At 44.4% G+C, this 18,814-nt stretch overlaps 1 protein-coding gene across 1 annotated transcript in view; it reads left to right on the top strand.

Annotated features, from left to right (window-relative positions):
- The window catches only part of kif6 (kinesin family member 6), a 176,842-nt gene that overhangs the window by 72,531 nt on the left and 85,497 nt on the right, over nt 1–18,814 (top strand). The window contains exon 12 of the mRNA XM_071381208.1: nt 11,819–11,978. Coding sequence (XP_071237309.1) covers nt 11,819–11,978 — 160 coding nt within the window. The remainder of the gene's footprint in view (nt 1–11,818; nt 11,979–18,814) is intronic.

The following is an 18,814-nucleotide window of genomic DNA, read 5'->3' as shown; positions in this document are numbered from 1 at the left end:
CCAGAGGAGGGATGGGAGAAGGTCATGTGGTCTGATGAGACAAAAATAGAGCTTTTTGGTCTAAACTCCACTCGCCGTGTTTGGAGGAAGAAAAAGGATGAGTACAACCCCAAGAACACCATCCCAACCGTGAAGCATGGAGGTGGAAACATCATTCTTTGGGGATGCTTTTCTGCAAAGGGGACAGGACGACTGCACCGTATTGAGGGGAGGATGGATGGGGCCATGTATCGCGAGATCTTGGCCAACAACCTCCTTCCCTCAGTAAGAACATTGAAGATGGGTCGTGGCTGGGTCTTCCAGCATGACAACGACCCGAAACACACAGCCAGGGCAACTAAGGAGTGGCTCCGTAAGAAGCATCTCAAGGTCCTGGAGTGGCCTAGCCAGTCTCCAGACCTGAACCCAATAGAAAATCTTTGGAGGGAGCTGAAAGTCCGTATTGCCCAGCGACAGCCCCGAAACCTGAAGGATCTGGAGAAGGTCTGTATGGAGGAGTGGGCCAAAATCCCTGCTGCAGTGTGTGCAAACCTGGTCAAAAACTACAGGAAACGTATGATCTCTGTAATTGCAAACAAAGGTTTCTGTACCAAATATTAAGTTCTGCTTTTCTGATGTATCAAATACTTATGTCATGCAATAAAATGCAAATTCATTACTTAAAAATCATACAATGTGATTTTCTGGGTTTTTGTTTTAGATTCCGTCTCTCACAGTTGAAGTGTACCTATGATAATAATTACAGACCTCTACATGCTTTGTAATTAGGAAAACCTGCAAAATCGGCAGTGTATCAAATACTTGTTCTCCCCACTGTACCTGGCTAAAAGATTACTGTAGCACTGTTGGAATCACTTTTACAGATACCTTTGGCACCTTCTGGAAACAGAAGATGCTCTACAGGAATGACAGAATCCATCCAAATAATCTTGGCTCCTGGAGTCACGTATTTCAAGGCTGCGTTGATACAATGACTTTTATGAATGACCCAAGACCAGCTCAGTTAATCGCTACCATTGTCGCTGAGTTGTCGTAATGCTGCAGCAAATGTACATTATCCCAGGGGCTTAATTTATGTCCCCCTAACTGCCCTGCCCTGTTGATCCTACAGCTATTGTATGCAGTAATCATGTGCCTATGAACCAGAAATATACTGTTAGCACTGAGGTGGTGTGCCCTAGTAGGAAGTCCACTGTTTGCAGCTCACCATGCACTTTCAGATCAAATATAATAACATGAGCATGTCTACTTCTGATAAGCTTCCAAGTAAAGCAATAAAAACAATCAAGCATAGCCCACATTAACATATGTAGCCTAAGAAACAAGGTTCATGAAATCAGTAACTTGTTAGTAACAGATAATAACATGCTAGTAACATTCATATTCTCTGAAACTCACTTTGATGATACAGTGGTAGCAATACAAGGTTATAAAATCTACAGAAAAGACAGAAATGCCAATGGGGGCGGTGTTGCGGTCAATATTCAGAACCACATTCCTGTAAAGCTTAGATCTCATGTTAAATACTGTTTAAGTAATTTGCAGACCTGCCAACATGCACACATTTTGCGTACCAACTACGCAATTCTCTGTTCATGTACGCAGGTACGAGATCCAAGTTAAAAGTGCTCAGTAATGAATAGGGCCTGATTTTTAAATGATTAAATAAAAAATAAAAAATAAATGTATCCACTGAGTAAACCTAACATCCCGATTCTCGAGCTGCAACACACAGACATGTATGGAGTTTGTGTCAACGGACATGGAGATTAATACATCAGTATTCGACGTAGCGACCCCGTCTGCCACTCCTCCTGTTTGTCGTGATGCTGAGTTTGCCGACTGTCAGCTGTACATAAACACATGGACAAATCCCTTTTCGACTCTGTGTGTTGTGGAAAGGTAAACACTAATTGTTTCAAGCTAGCGTCAGCGAACGTGAGATGGACATTCAGTGGGCTCTAAAGTGCCAGCAGTTCACTCGCATTTGCTAGTGAAGGAAATGAAATGCAAATCCGAAAAATAACTGGTCGCATTTGTGCGAGTGTGATATACATTTCATTCTGTGTCCCATTAGTTGTATTTTCCACGTAACATTACGAGGATCACGCAACCTGTAACTGTAATTATGATCCACGTCACAAAAAGCATAACAAAAGTATAATAAAAAATAAATATAAACATCTTGGCATTAAATGGAGTCGGAGTTTAGAAGATTGTGCAATAAAGAATGAATGAGTGTCCGGTATTAGCTATAGAGGCAATGCATCTAAAATGCCTTTGCACTAGATTTGCGATTTTCTCAATTTTCGAAATTCTGAAATGGTGTATGCGCTGCAAAGAAATACAATAGGCACCTTTACATAGGCTGAAACACCAGACTCTTCTGGCGAACAGCGTTCAGATTCCCATTGCGGTAGCCTACTTTAGCTTTGTGTAGACAGTTTGCGATCATTTGTTTTTGTTTTTATGTTTTCAAAATGATTTTGCTTTTAGCGTTGATTAGGAACCGTGTCTAAAAAGCCAATACTTGTGAGCTGGCCCTAGTGACTGGCCCTGTTTGAGAGGTGACAAGCGTTCCTCTACTATAGAGACTGAACTTGGGGGCCAAGGCAAGCTGGATCTGAAGACTTTCTATGCAGATGTCAGAAACATATTTTCTTCTGCAGTAGACTACATGTTGCTGGAATTTCCATTTGCAGATGTGCTCCTCCAGCATGCAGTGGTTGCTGACTTTGCCAACAGGCAGACTGACAAGTTCTCAAACCTCAACTTTTTCATGGCACGCTTTCCCTGCATTATTCCCGAGGGAGCGTCTGTTGATCTGGTGGAAGATGAGTTTAGACTCTATCAGGCAACAACCTTTGAGCAGAGTCTGGTCAACATGCGCATGGATCAGGCCTGGAGAGAAATCGGCACAATGGAAAGGTGGGGCAGCCTGGTCTACTCCCACCTTTTGGCTGTGATGCTGGTGATATTGGTCATATTCCACAGCAATGCAGACTGCGAATGAATATTCAGTCTCGTTTCCAAGAACAAAACCCAGTACAGAGCCTCCCTCAGTACAGACATGCTGAGTGCCCTCGTTAAACAAGAAGGTGTCAATGATTACCAGAGGAACTGTTTGCCACAGAGAAGTCTACCCAGATGCCCCCCTGCTGCTAGCTATCAGGCAAATCTGCCTAGGAAATGATTTCCTGAACAGTTGAAGGTCTCCAGAAGATTTGTTCTCACCCACTGTTTCCTATCATAACTTTTTCGTTTTTATTATGGATGACATGTTTGTTTGATACTGATACTCTGCTTCAAACATTTGTTCTTATCATATCAGAGTTTTAAAAAAAAACGCGTGTATACGACGTTTGTACATTTTATATCTAAACAAATAACTTTTTATTATTTGTTTAATAAAATTGTCAGGTCTGAATATGGCTACAGGTTCATCTGCCTCACCTAAAGCCTATTATTGTGGGAAGCTGCTATAGACAACCAAATGCTAACGGTCAGTATCTGGATAATATGTGTGAAATGCTTGATAATGTATGTGATATCAACAGAGAGGTATATTTTCTGGTTGATTTCAATATTGACTGTCTTTCATAAAGCTGCCCACTCAATAAAAAGCTTCAAACTGTAACTAGTGTCTGCAACCTGGTTCAGGTTATTAATCAACCTACCAGGGTAGTTACACACAGCACAGAAATGAAATCATCAACATGTATTGATCACATCTTTACTAATGCTGCAGAATTTGCTTTAAAGCAGTATCCAAATCCATCGGATGTAGTGATCACAATATAGTAGCCATATCTAAGAAAACCAAAGTCCCGAGGCTGAGCCTAATATAGTGTATAAGAGGTCATACAATACGTTTTGTAGTGATTCTGATGTTGATAATGTAAAGAATATTTGCTGGTCTGTGATAGGGCTGTTATGGTGACCGTATCACCACCTCACCGGCAGTCACGAGTCATGACGGCAGTCAAATTTACAGTTTAGTCATGGTGAATAGGCTTCTCCAAGCTCTGATGCTGATGGTCATTAGTAGCCTACCAAACTTGCTAACTGCCTGGTACTCAGCACTCTATTGTCCCTCTAATCACTCTGACATCAATGCAAATGTAAAACCCGGACAGGAAGATCACGTCAGTGACTCAACCCAATCAAGTGACGAACCTCTCCTAGGGACGGCATGGAAGAGCACCAGGAAGCCATTGACTCAGCCCCCGTAATAGGGTTAGAGGCAGAGAATCCCAGTGGAGCGAGGGGAATCGGCCAGGCAGAGACAGCAAGGGAGGTTTGTAGCTCCAGTGCCTTTCTGTTCAACTTCACACCCCTGGGCCAGACTACATTCAATCATAGGACCTACTGAAGAGATGAGTCTTCAATAAAGACTTAAAGATCAAATCAGTGGAGCGAGGGGAATCGGCCAGGCAGAGACAGCAAGGGAGGTTTGTAGCTCCAGTGCCTTTCTGTTCAACTTCACACCCCTGGGCCAGACTACATTCAATCATAGGACCTACTGAAGAGATGAGTCTTCAATAAAGACTTAAAGATCAAATCAAATTTTATTGGTCACATACACATGGTTAGCAGTTCGAGACCGAGTCTGCGTCTCTCAAATGGATAGGCAGATCATTAAAAAAAAGATATCTATAGGAGAAAGCCCTGCCTCCAGCTATTTGCTTAGAAATTCTAGGGACAATTAAGCCTGCGTCTTGTGACCGTAGCGTACGTGTAGGTATGTTTGGCAGGACCAAATCGGAAAGATAGGTAGGAGGAAGCCTGTGTAATGCTTTGTAGGTTAGCAGTAAAACCTTGAAATCAGCCCTAGCCTTAACAGGAAGCACAGGCTAGCCCTGGCTTATTCCAGGCTAGCACTTGAGTAATATGATCACATTTTTAGTTTTTTGTCAAGATTCTAGCAGCTGTGTTTAGCACTAACTGAAGTTTATTTGGTGCTTTATCCACATGCCGGAAAGTAGAGCATTGAAGTAGTCTAATCTACAAGTGACAAAAGCATGGATTCATCTTTCTGCATAATTTTTGGACAGAAGGTTTCTGATTTTTGCAATGTTACGTAGATGTAAAAAAGCTGTCCTTGAAACAGTCTTGGTTTGTTTGTCAAACGAGAGATCAGGATCTAGAGTAAAGCCGAGGTCCTTCACAGTTTTTTTTGAGACAACTGTACAACAATCAGGATTAATTGTCAGATCCAACAGAAGATCTCTTTGTTTCTTTGGACCTAGAATTAGCATCTCTGTTTTGTCCGAGTTTAAAAGTTAAACATTTACCGCCATTCCCTTCCTTTTGTCTGAAACACAGGCATCCAGGGAGGGCAATTTTGGGGCTTCACCATGTTTCATCGAAATGTACAGCTATGTATCGTCCGCATAGCAATGAAAGTTAACATTATGTTTCCGAATGACATCACCAAGAGGTAAAATATATAGTGAAAACAATAGTGGTCCTTAAACGGAACCTTGAGGAACACCGACATTTACAGTTGATTTGTCAGAGGACAAACCATCCACAGAGACAAACTGATATCTTTCCGACAGATAAGATCTAAACCAGGCCAGAACTTGTCCGTGTAGACCAATTTGGGTTTCCAATCTCACCAAAAGAATGTGGTGATCGGTGTTATCAAAAGCAGCACTAAGGTCTAGGAGCACGAGGACAGATACAGAGCCTTGGTCTGACGCCATTAAAAGGTCATTTACCACCTTCACGAGTGCAGTCTCAGTGCTATAATGAGGTCTAAAACCAGACTGAAGCGTTTCGTATACATTGTTTGTCTTCAGGAAGGCGGTGAGTTGCTGCACATCATCTTTTTCAAAATTCTTTGAGAGGAATGGGAGATTCGATACAGGCCGATAGTTTTTTATATTTTCTGCATCAAGGTTTGGCTTTTTCTAGAGAGGCTTTGTTACTGCCACTTTTAGTGAGTTTGGTACACATCCGGTGGATAGGGAGTTGTTTATTATTTTCAACATAGGAGGGCCAAGCACAGGAAGCAGCTCTCAGTAGTTTAGTTGGAATAGGGTCCAGTATGCAGCTTGAAGGTTTAGAGGCCATGATTATTTTCATCCACGTGTCAAGATATTTAGTATTTAAAAACTTGAGTGTCTCCCTTGATCCTAGGTCCTGGCAGTGTTGTGCAGACTCAGGACAACTGAGCTTTGGAGAAATATGCAGATTTAAGAGGAGTCTGTAATTTGCTTTCTAATGATCATGATATTTTCGGCGAAGAAGTTCATGAATTTTTCACTGCTGAAGTGAAAGCCATTTTCTCTTGGGGAATGCTGCTTTTTAGTTAGCTTTGCGACAGAATCAAAAATAAATGTTGGATTGTTCTTATTCTACTCAATTCAGTTGGAAAAATAGGATGATCGAGCAACAGTGAGGGCTCTTCGATACTGCATACTTTCCAAGCTAATCGGAAGACCTCCAGTTTGGTGTAACGCCATTTCCGTTCCAATTTTCTGGAAGCTTGCTTCAGTTCTCAGGTATGTTCTGTCTACCAGGGAGTTTCTTATGACAAATGTTTTTTGTTTTTAGCGGTGCGACTGCATCTAGGGTATTACGCAAGGTTCAGTTTAGTTCCTCAGTTAGGTGTTTAACCGATTTTTGTCCTCTGACGTCCTTGGGTAGGTGGAGGGAGTCTGGAAGGGCATCTAGGAATCTTTGGGTTGTCCGAGAATTTATAGCACGACTTTTGATGATCCTTGGTTGGAGTCTGAGCAGATTATTTGTTGCGATGGCAAACATAATAACATGGTGGTCCGATAGTCCAGGATTATGAGGAAAAAACAATATTAATTCCACGGGACAACACTAGGTCCAGAGTATGACTGTGGAAATGAGTATGTTGGACAAAACCCACTGAGTCGATGATGGCTCCGAAAGCCTTTTGGAGTGGGTCTGTGAACTTTTCCATGTGAATATTAGTCACCAAAAATGTGAATATTATCTGCCATGACTACAAGGTCTGATAGGAATTCAAGGAACTCAGTAGCTATAAAAAAAAAAAGTGATTGAGTAGGCTGCATAGATTTCATGACTAGAAGCTCAAAAGATGAAAACGTCGGTTTTTTTGGGTAAATTGAAATTTGCTTTCCTAAATGTTAACAACACCTCCGTCCTTTGCTGGATGCGCGGGCGATATGGTCACTAGTGTAACCAGGAGGTGAGATCTCACTTAACACAGTAAATTCATCAGACTTAAGCCATGTTTCAGTCAGGCCAATCACATCAAGATTATGATCAGTGATTCGTTAATTGACTATAACTGCCTTTGAAGTGAGGGATCTAACATTAAGTACCCCTATTTTGAGATGTGAGATATCACAATCTCTTTCAATAATGACAGGAATGGAGGAGGTCTTTATTCCAGTGCGATTGCTCGAGCAAACACCGCCATGTTTAGTTTTGCCCAACCTAGATCGAGGCACATACATGGCCTCAATGGGGGTAGCTAAGCGGACTACACTGACTGTGCTAGAGGCAGACTCCACTAAGCTGGCAGGCACCATTGTTTCCTCCGCTGCACCTGACAGCAGAGACTGGGGACTTACTGACTTTTACTACTCTGAGTCTGGGGGAGTTTGCTAAGGTGGGGGAACTATACATTCTCAGTGTCAAAGTAAGGAATGTCAAAATCTTAGAGTCAGTGAATGGGCCGGCACCAGTGGTAGGGTGTCCTGGGGGATGAGAGCATGGCAGGATTCCTTTGAAGGGTGATCTACAACCACCCAGGGGCCAAAAAGATCAGGGGACCTCCAGTGGAGTGTTATACATGATGCCCTGGCCACTAATAGCTGGCTGTTTTTTCGTAACCTGAGACTGTTCGGCATGTTTTCTATTTGTGCTAGGCTGATGCCATTACTGTCTTTGTTAGACCTTCTGTATTCTAGGTTGGGCTTTTCATTTTGTGGGGATGTTGGTGTTGGGGCCAAGACATTCTCACAGTGATAGAGCCAAGTGTACGTTGTTAAAAAAATTTACCGGGCCATATGGCTAACCATACAGAACCGGCTCAGAGGGAGGGGGCAACTGAATCTGTAGATTTTGGGCGTTTCTTGTGTTGTTTTTTCCCTTTGAACAAAAACATGGGGGTTGAGCCCTGAGCAGCCTTGGGTTGGCCTTCTGGACAAGCAATGTCTTTGCACAAAATCATCACTGGATGATTCTTTTTAACTTTAATATTGCGGGTAATGGAGTTGCCAATGACTAGGGTTTTCAATTTGTCAGATCTAATTGTGGGAGGCTTCGGGGGCGTAAAGACCCCGTAACGGGTGGAGGAGAGACATGAGAAGGCTCGGCCTCTGACTCGTTGCTTAATAGGGAGAACCCGGTTGAAAGCATTACTTTCCAGAAGCCTTGAGAAAATTGGCCGGTTGCGGGGACTGTGCAGGGGAGATTTATATTCATATCTGTACTTACTGGTGGCACAGACGCTGTTTCATCCTTTCCTACACTTAAATTGCCCTTGCCTAATGATTGTACAGGCAGACCATCTACGGGAAGAAGGATGTCAGCGTTGTGCAGCGGCTGAAACCTGGTCCAGACTGAGTCTGAACGCTCCTTGGCAACAACAACACCAGGCTCCAGAGCATCGAAGCTGTAAAGCAGGAATTAACAACAACAAAAAATGTGAAGACATTACAACCTTGCACAACATCAATTCACCACCCTATTTTCGATAAAAAGAATAACCTCATACAATGCAATGAAAATGACATTCACCAGAAGTGATGGTACTGCGTGTCAGGTGTTGTTGTCAGCAGCTGAAGTGCTGGTACTGCTTGTCAGGTGTTGTTGCCAGCCATAGCTTTCCACCAGCACCGTACCATCCTCCAGTCCAATCAGCTGTGGGGTGTTGACCCCTGTCTCAGTGCTGTCCTTCACAACACCCGCAATCTCAGACAAAAGTGTTCACTCTGGTCTTTCTGAAGGCTGCTTGATGAGGCCAAAGCACCAGTCGGGGGCAAACTTGGTGTGGCCTGTGATCAGGAAGTGAAGGTCCAGAGTGTGGTTGAGCTTGTGCATGGTCCGCCAGGCACAATACCAGAGCACAAACTTGTTCTTGTTTTGGCCACTGCAGTTATCACAATTCAGATGCACACGTGTTTCCCCAACTCCGTAGTTGGTGAAGAAATGGTGCATGTAGTTGATAACTGCGCTGCTGCATTTGCTGGATGACATGCCTTCATCAATCAAGTAGTTGACTTGTTGTGGAATTCCTTCACAGCAGACACCAAAGAAGCCACACTTGCGAGGAGTTAAAAAGTAGATGGGACCTGGCTGCATAGGGTCAGAAGGATAGTGCACCTGCAAACAACAAAAGAACATTAAGATAAATTACAATTAATTGTCTCACCCCTGTCAATCTGTCTTCATACTGCTCAGTGAAATGTATTTGAACACCTACTCATTCAAGGGTTTTTCTTTATTTTTCCTATTTTCTACATTGTAGAATAATAGTGAAGATATCAAAACTATGAAATAACACATATGGAATCATGTAGTAACCAAAATAGTTTTAAACAAGTCAAAATATATTTTATATATGCCTATGTAGATATTCCATAAAAAATCTGCCGTTTCCAGCTACAGTAGTCATTTACAACATTAAAACCTGTTGAGGATGGGGGCGCTGTTGTGGCTATTTATGCTAATCGTGTAATTTTTTGAAACGGCTTCCCACAAAGTTCTTGATCGTACAATATGCATATTATTATTATTATTGGATAGAAAACAGTCTATAGTTTCTATAGGAGTTGAAATTTTGTCTCTAAGTGGAACAGAGCCCATTCTACAGCAATTTCCCTGACATGGAGTCAGATTCCAGAAATTTTGGCCACTGATCTGGAGTCAGTTAAAAGGCCACTGTTATTGCTATGACTATACGGACACTGCTTACGTCTTCCCCTGGATGTCTTTACGTGATGACGATTTGAATCGGGTCGATTGCGCGTTCACAGGCACTATAAATTAAAAAATCCTGAGGCTAGTCAGTCTTTTGGAGCTGCGTCATGCGCATAGAGGCCACCGACCCGCACCTGTTCCAAGCATTAGTGGAGGGAGTAATATTACTCGGGTCATGTTTCTACTCGTTATGGGAGTTAAAAACATCATAAGGTAGTTAATTTAAAGCGTTTTATAGCAATTTATATCCGTTTAGTGCGATTTTGGGACATTTATTTCTGAAAAGCTGTGAGTTGCTGGGCACGCTTCCAGTTCATCCCGAACGCAGTTGGCATTTCCACATGGCAAGAGGACAGCTTTCCACCAAAAGACGATTGGACCCAAGAAAGGATCCTTTGCCCAAGATACCGATGGAAGAACAGCTCAAAGTAGGACATTTTTATTATGATAAATCGTGTTTCTGTCGAAAAGTGTTAGTGGCTTCGGACGCCATGTTTTTTGACGTAGCATCGCTTGGCGCAAGCTGTATTGAAAAGTAAGGATAATTTAAAAAATGTAATTCCGCGATTGTATTAAGAATTAAATTGTCTATCAATCCCTGTCCACCCTATATTTTTTAGTCACGTTTATGAGTATTTATGTATAAGAGTAGATCACTGTCTAAGTGGCGCACAGACTTTTTCTGACCAGCTGAGCTACATTTCACATTGTCTAACCATGATTTTGGTGGCTAAATATAAACATTTTCGATCAAACTCTATATGGATTGTGTAATATGATGTTACAGGAGTGTCATCTGAAGAATTCTGAGAAGGTTAGTGAAAAAATTAATATATTTTGGCGATGTTTACTTTTATCGCTCACTTTGGCTAGAATCAATGCTGGGCTGCTATGTGCTATGTGCTATGCTAATATAACGATTTATTGTGTTTTCGCTGTAAGACACTTAGAAAATCTGAAATATTGTCTGTATTCACAGGATCTGTGTCTTTCGATTCGTGTATGCTGTGTATTTTTACGAAATGTTTGATGATTAGTAAGTAGGTAAACACGTTGCTCTAAGTAGTTTTTCTATTCCATTTGTGACGGTGGGTGCAATTGTAAACTATGATATCTACCTGAAATATGCACTTTTTTCTAACAAAACCTATCCCATACCATAAATATGTTATCAGACTGTCATCTGATGAGTTTTTTTATTGGTTAGGGGCTATAAATATCTTAGTTTAGCCGAATTGGTGATAGCTACTGGTGTTGGTGGACAAATAAAAGATGGTGGATTATGCTAATGTGTTTTTAGGTAATAGATGTACATCTTTACATATTGTGTCTTCCCTGTAAAACATTTTAAAAATCGGACATGTTGACTGGATTCACAAGATCTGTGTCTTTCATTAGCTGTATTGGACTTTAATGTGTGAAAGTTAAATATTTAAAAAAAATATTTTTTTTGAATTTCGCGGCACTGGTTTTTCAGTGGGGGTGGGGGGGGAGTGCCGCTAGCGGCACTCTCATCCTAGACAGGTTAACAATGTCTACACTGTATTTCTGATCAATTTGATGTTATTTTAATGGACAAATAAATAGAAATGTCCTTGTTATCGCAAGAAAAGCTAAGTGACCCCAAACTTTTGAACGGTAGGGTCGAGTTTGAGATGGTCAATAATGTGAAGGGTTTTCAGAACGTATGGGGGGTCAGGGAGAGGGTGGATTGAGTATGTATTGCTAGAGAGTGCGGGTTGAATGTACATTTGTGATTGGATTGTGGAATGTGAATTGCATTTTATTGAACTGTGTAATGTGGTTGTGTTGATGTTGGGTGGTGCGCAATTCGTTTTTAGAGGGGAGGTTAATTTTGTGTTTTTGTTATATGTGTCCCCTTCTACAGGTAATGATACGAGAGAGGTTGTCTATTGGAGACGGGGGAGGCGACCACCCAAGTCCTCCCCCACCTGTGGTAGTCCCCAACCAAATAGACAGCCCCCAGCTCCAGCCTGCAGACCTGACCAAGCTGAGGGAAATGTTGACTCAGCGCGATAACGAGATCTGTATCCTTCCTATGCTGCAACCTTACAAGTATTACTCAAGTTCATCTCTGTCATCTGTTTGTGACTACCAATCGGAGAATGTTCTGGCAAACGCATATTCTATTTCTGTTGAAGTCATTATTGATGCGCCAATCAAAAAACAATTAAGCTCAAGGAAACGCCACTTTCTACCCGATCACCAAAAGGGTCCACCTGATAGTGGACACCCAGTTCCTACTTACAAATTTTTCATGTGCTTACTCTTTTCTGCTAAGTTTATTTAGTTATTTAGCATTTATTTAGCATTTATTTAACCAGGCACAGTGTCTTTAGAAAGTTTTCATACATCTTGACTTATTCTACATTTTGTAGTGTTACAGCCTGAATTCAAAATGGATTATGTAGATTGTTTTTGTCACTCATCTGCACAAACTGAAATCATGTGTTTAGAAATGTTTGCACATTTATTGAACATTAAATACAGAAATATCTCATTTGCATAAGTATTTACACCCCTAAATCAATAAATGTTAGAATCACCTTTGGCAGTGGGTAAGTCTCTAAGAGCTTTGCACACCTGGATTGTACAATATCCGCACATTCTTTCAAAAATTCTTCAATCTCTGTCAAGTTGGTGGTTGATCATTGCTAGACAGCCGTTTTCAAGTCTTGCTGTAGATTTTCAAGCCAATTTTCAATCCTCTAGGATTTTTCCTCTGCTTAGCTCTATTCCGTTTTACCCCATTTTTCTCACCAATGTTGATAACTCCCCAACGAGCTCGGAATGTGAAGGTCGAATCATGCGTCATGAAACATGACCCGTCAAACCGCGCTTCTTAACACCCGCCTGCTTAACTCAGAAGCCAGCTGCACCAGTCAGCCTGCAGGCGCCCGGCCCACCACAAGGAGTCGCTAGAGGGCGATGATTGTGCGCCGCCCTATGGGACTCCCGATCACGGCCATTTGTGATACAGCCCGGAATCAAACCCTGGTCTGTAGTGACGACTATAGCACTGCGATGCAGTGCCTTTGACCATTGTGCACCTCGGGAGGCCTATTCCGATGACAAGTATACCCATAACATGATGCAGCCACCACCATGCTTGAAAATATGAAGTGGTATTCAGTGATGTGTTGTGTTGGATTTGTCCCAAACATAACGAGTTGTATTCAGGACTTAAAGTTCATTTTTATATGTTTTAATAAAGTTAATTGCCAAATGTTCTACTTTAGTGCCTTATTGCAAACAGGATGAATGTCTGTACAGGCTTCGTTCTTTTCGCTCTGTCATTTAGGTTAGTATTGTGGAGTAACTGTCACGACTTCCGCCGGAGTCGGTCCCTCTCCTTGCTCGAGCAGCGTTTGGCGGTCGACGTCACCGGCCTTCTAGCCATCGCCGATCCACTTTTCATTTGTATTGTCTTTGTTTTCTACACACCTGGTTTAAATTCACCATTACATGTTCATTATTTAACCCTCTGGTTTCCCCCATGTTTGTTTGCGTGTTTGTTTTATTGTTCAGGTTGTTACTGTCGGCTGGTATTTTGTTGCCGGGTTTTATTATTACGGCCGTTTATTTCGTGGTACCGGTATTTTTCCCGCACCATAGTATAGTGTTTATACTGGTGTTATCTTGTATTAAATACCTTGTCCACGCATCTCAGCTCTCCTGCACCTGACTCCTTTCACCAGTTACCCACAGCCTTGACAGAAACGCGCACCCACTCAGAATGGAGTCAGCAGGAGCAGGTGCCCCTGCAGTAGGGGTTGAGGAGCGAGTCCAGCAGCATACTGCCATGCTACATTATCTCGGCAGCGCCATGGATCGCATTCTACAAACCATGGAGCGCTGGGAGAGAAGAGGAGTCCCTCCAGCGTCTCCACCAGCATCACCAGTCTCACCATCACTCACCCCTCCTTCACCCGGGCCCAGTGAGATTCGGCTCGCCCTCCCGAGGGAGTATGATGGTACGGCGGAGGGTTGTCAGGGGTTCTTGCTCCAGCTAGAGCTCTACCTGGCAACCGTCCACCCGGCTTCTTTGGGCCATGAGAGCGTGGCCGCCCTCGTCTCCTGCCTCTCAGAGAAAGCCCTGGAGTGGGCCAAAGCCGTATAGGGGGAAGAAGAAGCGGTGTTGGACCACTTCGAGGATTTCATCCGCCGCTTCCGGGCAGTCTTTGATCACCCGCCTGAGGATAGAGCGGCGGGTGAAGGTCTCGTCCACCTGAGGCAGGGGACGAGGAGCGCACAGGAGTTCGCGTTGGAATTCCGGACCCTGGCCGCCGGCACAGGATGGAACGACAGGGCCTTGATCGATCACTACCGGTGCAGTCTGCGCGAGGACGTCCGTCGGGAGTTGGCCTGCAGGGACACCACTCTTACATTCCAACAGCTGGTGGACCTGTCCATCCGGCTGGATAACCTGCTGCTTACACGCGGACGTCCAGATCGGGGTCTGTCGGTTCCATCCCCCAGCACCACCGCTCCGACGCTCATGGAGCTGGGAGGTGCTGCACTTAGGGCGACCAGAGGAGGGGCCTTCCATGCACCATCTGTGGCCGCAGAGGGCACACTGCCGGTCGGTGCTAGGGAGGTTCCTCTGGGAGTCGAGGCAGCAGGCAGGGCACTCTCGTGTCACCCCAGGTGAGTTGGCACCAGGCTCACCCCAGGTGAGTCGGCACCAGGCTCACCCAGAGCCCCCTGTTGCTCACATGTTTTTGTTTATTAATTTTCCTCGCATTCCCAGCATACGGTGCTCGTAGATTCAGGCGCAGCTGGGAATTTTATTGACAGATCATTTGTACATAGTTTAGGGATACCCATTGTTCCTGTGGATATGCCCTTCCCTGTGCACGCCCAAGATAGTCGACCATTAGGGTCAGGGCTAATTAGGGAGGCCACCGCTCCACTGGGCATGGTTGCGCAGGAGGGTCACAAGGAGAGAATCAGTCTCTTCCTTATTGATTCTCCTGTGTTTTCCGTGGTGCTGGGCCTACCCTGGTTGGCCTGTCATGACCCCACTATTTCGTGGGGTCATGTCTCCGAATCTCTGGGGCAGGGGTATATCCGGCCCTCCACTTCACCTGCCTCCTCGAGTTTCTTTTTTGTGAAGAAGAACGATGGAGGTCTGCGCCCGTGTATTGACTATCGAGGCATCAACCAAATCATCAATCAAATTGGATGTCAGGAGCGCTTACAACCTGGTGCGTATCCGGGAGGGGGATGAGTGGAAGACGGCATTTAGTACCACCTCAGGGCACTATGAGTACCTCGTCATGCCGTACTGGTTGATGAATGCTCCATCAGTCCTCCAGGCCTTTGTAGACAAGATTTTCCGGGACCTGCACAGGCAGGGTGTAGTGGTGTATATCGACAACATTCTGATATACTCCGCTACACGCGCCGAGCATGTGTCCCTGGTGCACAGGGTGCTTGGTCGACTGTTGAAGCATGACCTGTACGTCAAGGCTGAGAAATGCCTGTTCTTTAAACAGTCCGTCTCCTTCCTAGGATACCGCATTTCCACTTCAGGAGTGGAGATGGAGAGTGACCGCATTTCAGCTGTGCGTAATTGGCCGACTCCCACCACGGTAAAGGAAGTGCAGCGGTTTTTAGGGTTAGCCAACTACTACCGGAGGTTTATCCGGGGTTTTGGTCAGGTGGAAGCTCCCATTACCTCACTGCTGAAGGGTGGACCGGTGCGTTTGTGGTGGTCGGCTGAGGCGGACAGTGCTTTTGGTCACCTGAGGGCTCTGTTTACCTCGGCTCCGGTGCTGGCTCATCCGGATCCCTCCTTGGCGTTCATAGTGGAGGTGGACGCGTCCGATGCTGGGATAGGAGCCGTGCTCTCTCAGCGCTTGGGTACGCCAACGAAGCTCCGCCCCTGTGCCTTCTTTTCAAAGAAGCTCAGCCCGGCGGAACAAAACTGTGACGTGGGGGACCGGGAGCTGTTGGCTGTAGTCAAGGCTTTGAAGGTGTGGAGACATTGGCCTGAGGGGGCTAAACACCCTTTTCTCATCTGGACGGACCACCACAATCTGGAGTACATCCGGGCTGCGAGGAGACTGAACCCTCGCCAGGCAAGGTGGGCCATGTTCTTTACCCATTTCGTTTTCACCCTCTTGCCTGGTGGCACCGGTAGTGTGGGAGCTGGATGCAGACATCGAGCGGGCGTTACGTTCAGAGCCCAGTGTCCAGCTGGGCGTCTGTACGTTCCGTTTGCTGTCCGCGACCGTTTGATCTATTGGGCCCACACGTCACCCTCCTCTGGTCAGCCGGTTATCGGTCGGACAGTGCGCTGTCTTAGTGGGAAATACTGGTGGTTCACCTTGGCTAAGGACGTGAGGGTTTATGTTTCCTCCTGCTCGGTGTGCACCCAATGCAAGGCCCCTAGGCACCTGCCCAGAGGGAAGTTACAACCCTTACCCGTTCTACAACGGCCATGGTCGCACCTGTCGGTGGACTTCCTGACGGATCTTCCTCCCTCACAGGGTAACACCACGATCCTGGTTGTTGTGGATCGGTTTTCTAGGTCCTGCCGTCTCCTCCCTTTGCCCGGTCTCCCTGCGGCCCAACAGACTGCGGAAGCCCTGTTCACACACGTCTTCCGGCACTACGGGGTGCCTGAGGACATAGTATCTGATCGAGGTCCCCAGTTCACGTCAAGGGTCTGGAGGGCGTTCATGGAACGTCTGGTGGTCTCGGTCAGCCTTACCTCAGGTTTTCACCACGAGAGTAACGGGCAGGTGGAGAGAGTAATCCAGGATGTGGGTAGGTTTCTGTGGTCTTATTGCCAGGAGCGGCCGGGGGAGTGGGCGGCATTCATACCCTGGGCAGAGATGGCCCAGAAAGAGGGAAAAAGGACTGCCTAAGTATGATTCCCAATCAGAGACACCGATAGACAGCTGCCTCTGATTGGGAACCACACTCGGCCAAAAACAAAGAAATGGAAAACATAGAAATATAGAAACTAGAATGCCCACCCGATTCATTGGTTTTAACAGGTATTTAGTCAAATCCCAAAATTTTGGTCACATAATTAAAGAGCAGCAGTAAATTAACACTAGCGAGGCTATATACAGGGGGTACTGGTACCAAACCTCTGGTACAGCATTTGAGTGAACTCGTAATGCGGCTTTCCTTTATCTTCATTGATTATGTCGGGGACTATGTTGTAGTTGAGTTACGTACAGGGCCATGAGAGTTATGACACTGTTTTGGTTCCATTTAATTAGTTTTACACTCTTGTTCCCGATTACATCTGCATGACAGCTAAATGAGTAGTACTTTGCAGACGCCCTACATAGGGGGACATTAATCATCCTGACATAAACCTGGACATTTAGATAACTTGTTTGATTGAGAGATGTACATCGTCTATCTATGTAGACCAACCTACTTTTGGTAGGTGTGAAAACAAGATGTTTGAAAATCTGATGAGGCAAAACTAGAACGGGCTCAGGGAACCAAATAATGTGGTGACTGTAAATTACTGGATGCCATCCCAGGCATCAACAACACGGTACTCTTTTGTGAAACCACAGGCAGTTTTTGAAAATAAGCTATTTTCCATGTGTACTTTACTACAAGCCTTTGATTAAATATTGAATGTATATTTTGATGGAATGCAACCTGGTGCTTGTGTCGTAAAAAAAAAAAGGACAGCGCCTAAATCTTGGAAGATCTTTTTATTTTTTGCTTTAGTCTTGAGTTATTTGAGCAGTCAGCACTTTATAGGTAAAAAAAAAAAGGGTACTTGACAGTCTGTATTTTATGGATTTACCTTCCCTGGCCCTGTTTCCTTTCTTCTTGGCAGTGCAGGGAACAGATGTGTATTCCCGTTGTGCAGTAAGCATGTCAGCCTATGAACAACCTTTTCATTTGGCAAATCAAGGGGCTTGGACTTTTCTTTTCAAGGACAGCCATTAAAAATAAAAATGAATGTATTGTTCATTTTGCATCTGTGTGCCTGTATATGCATAAACTACATATAGACTGTCAGCTTACAGTGTGTAAGTGCAAGGTTCTCCAAAACATTTGATTGATCCCAATGGATTGGGTTTGAAGTAGATGGGACAGAGGGAAACCATTACAGTAAATTTAACTAATGGGTTGAATAAGTTTGTGCTGTTCTGTTGCCAGGTGGAACATGTCGTGGGATTGGAAGTGTGAACAGGATCGGAGTGTTTTCATCTTGCACTCACTCACTCTGTCATACACACAAATGTGCACACACACACACATTTGTACGCAAACATACACTCACACATGTGTGCACACACAAATGCACACATGCACAAATGTAAAAAAAATGTAAAAAAAAGACTCATCAGGAGAAGATGCTCTGGAATCTTGACACACTCTCTCCAGCCTTCACGGCTCCTATTCTCCCCGGTAATTCATACCAGACAAGGGCTGCATCCCAAATTTACATTTAGATTTGAGTAATTTAGCAGATGCTCTTATCCAGAGCAACTTACAGTTAATGCATTCATCTTAAGATTGCTAGTTGAGACTACCACATATCACAGTCGTAAGTACATTTTTCTCAATAATGAAGTTATCAGCAAAGTCAGTGCTAGTGTAACAGTATAGCTTCTGCACACATCGACAACAGCCACCCTCGAAGCATCGTTACCCATCGCTCCCCAAAAGCCTTGCAGAGCAAGGGGAACAACTACTTCAAGGTGTCAGAGCGAGTGACGTCACAGATTGAAATGCTATTAGCGCGCACCCCGCTAACTAGCTAGCCATTTCACATTGGTTACACTAGTAGGAAAAGACGAGTGCAAGTTAAAAAAATTTATGGGGCAGAATAAGATTGAGATGTCTTATTTAAGATACTCTTTGACGAGGTAGG

Source organism: Salvelinus alpinus, chromosome 33 (genome assembly GCF_045679555.1).
Source record: "Salvelinus alpinus chromosome 33, SLU_Salpinus.1, whole genome shotgun sequence".
In the NCBI taxonomy this organism is placed as follows: domain Eukaryota; kingdom Metazoa; phylum Chordata; class Actinopteri; order Salmoniformes; family Salmonidae; genus Salvelinus; species Salvelinus alpinus.
The sequence above is the reverse complement of the archived record's forward strand: the minus strand, read 5'-3'. Positions and strand labels throughout refer to the sequence as shown.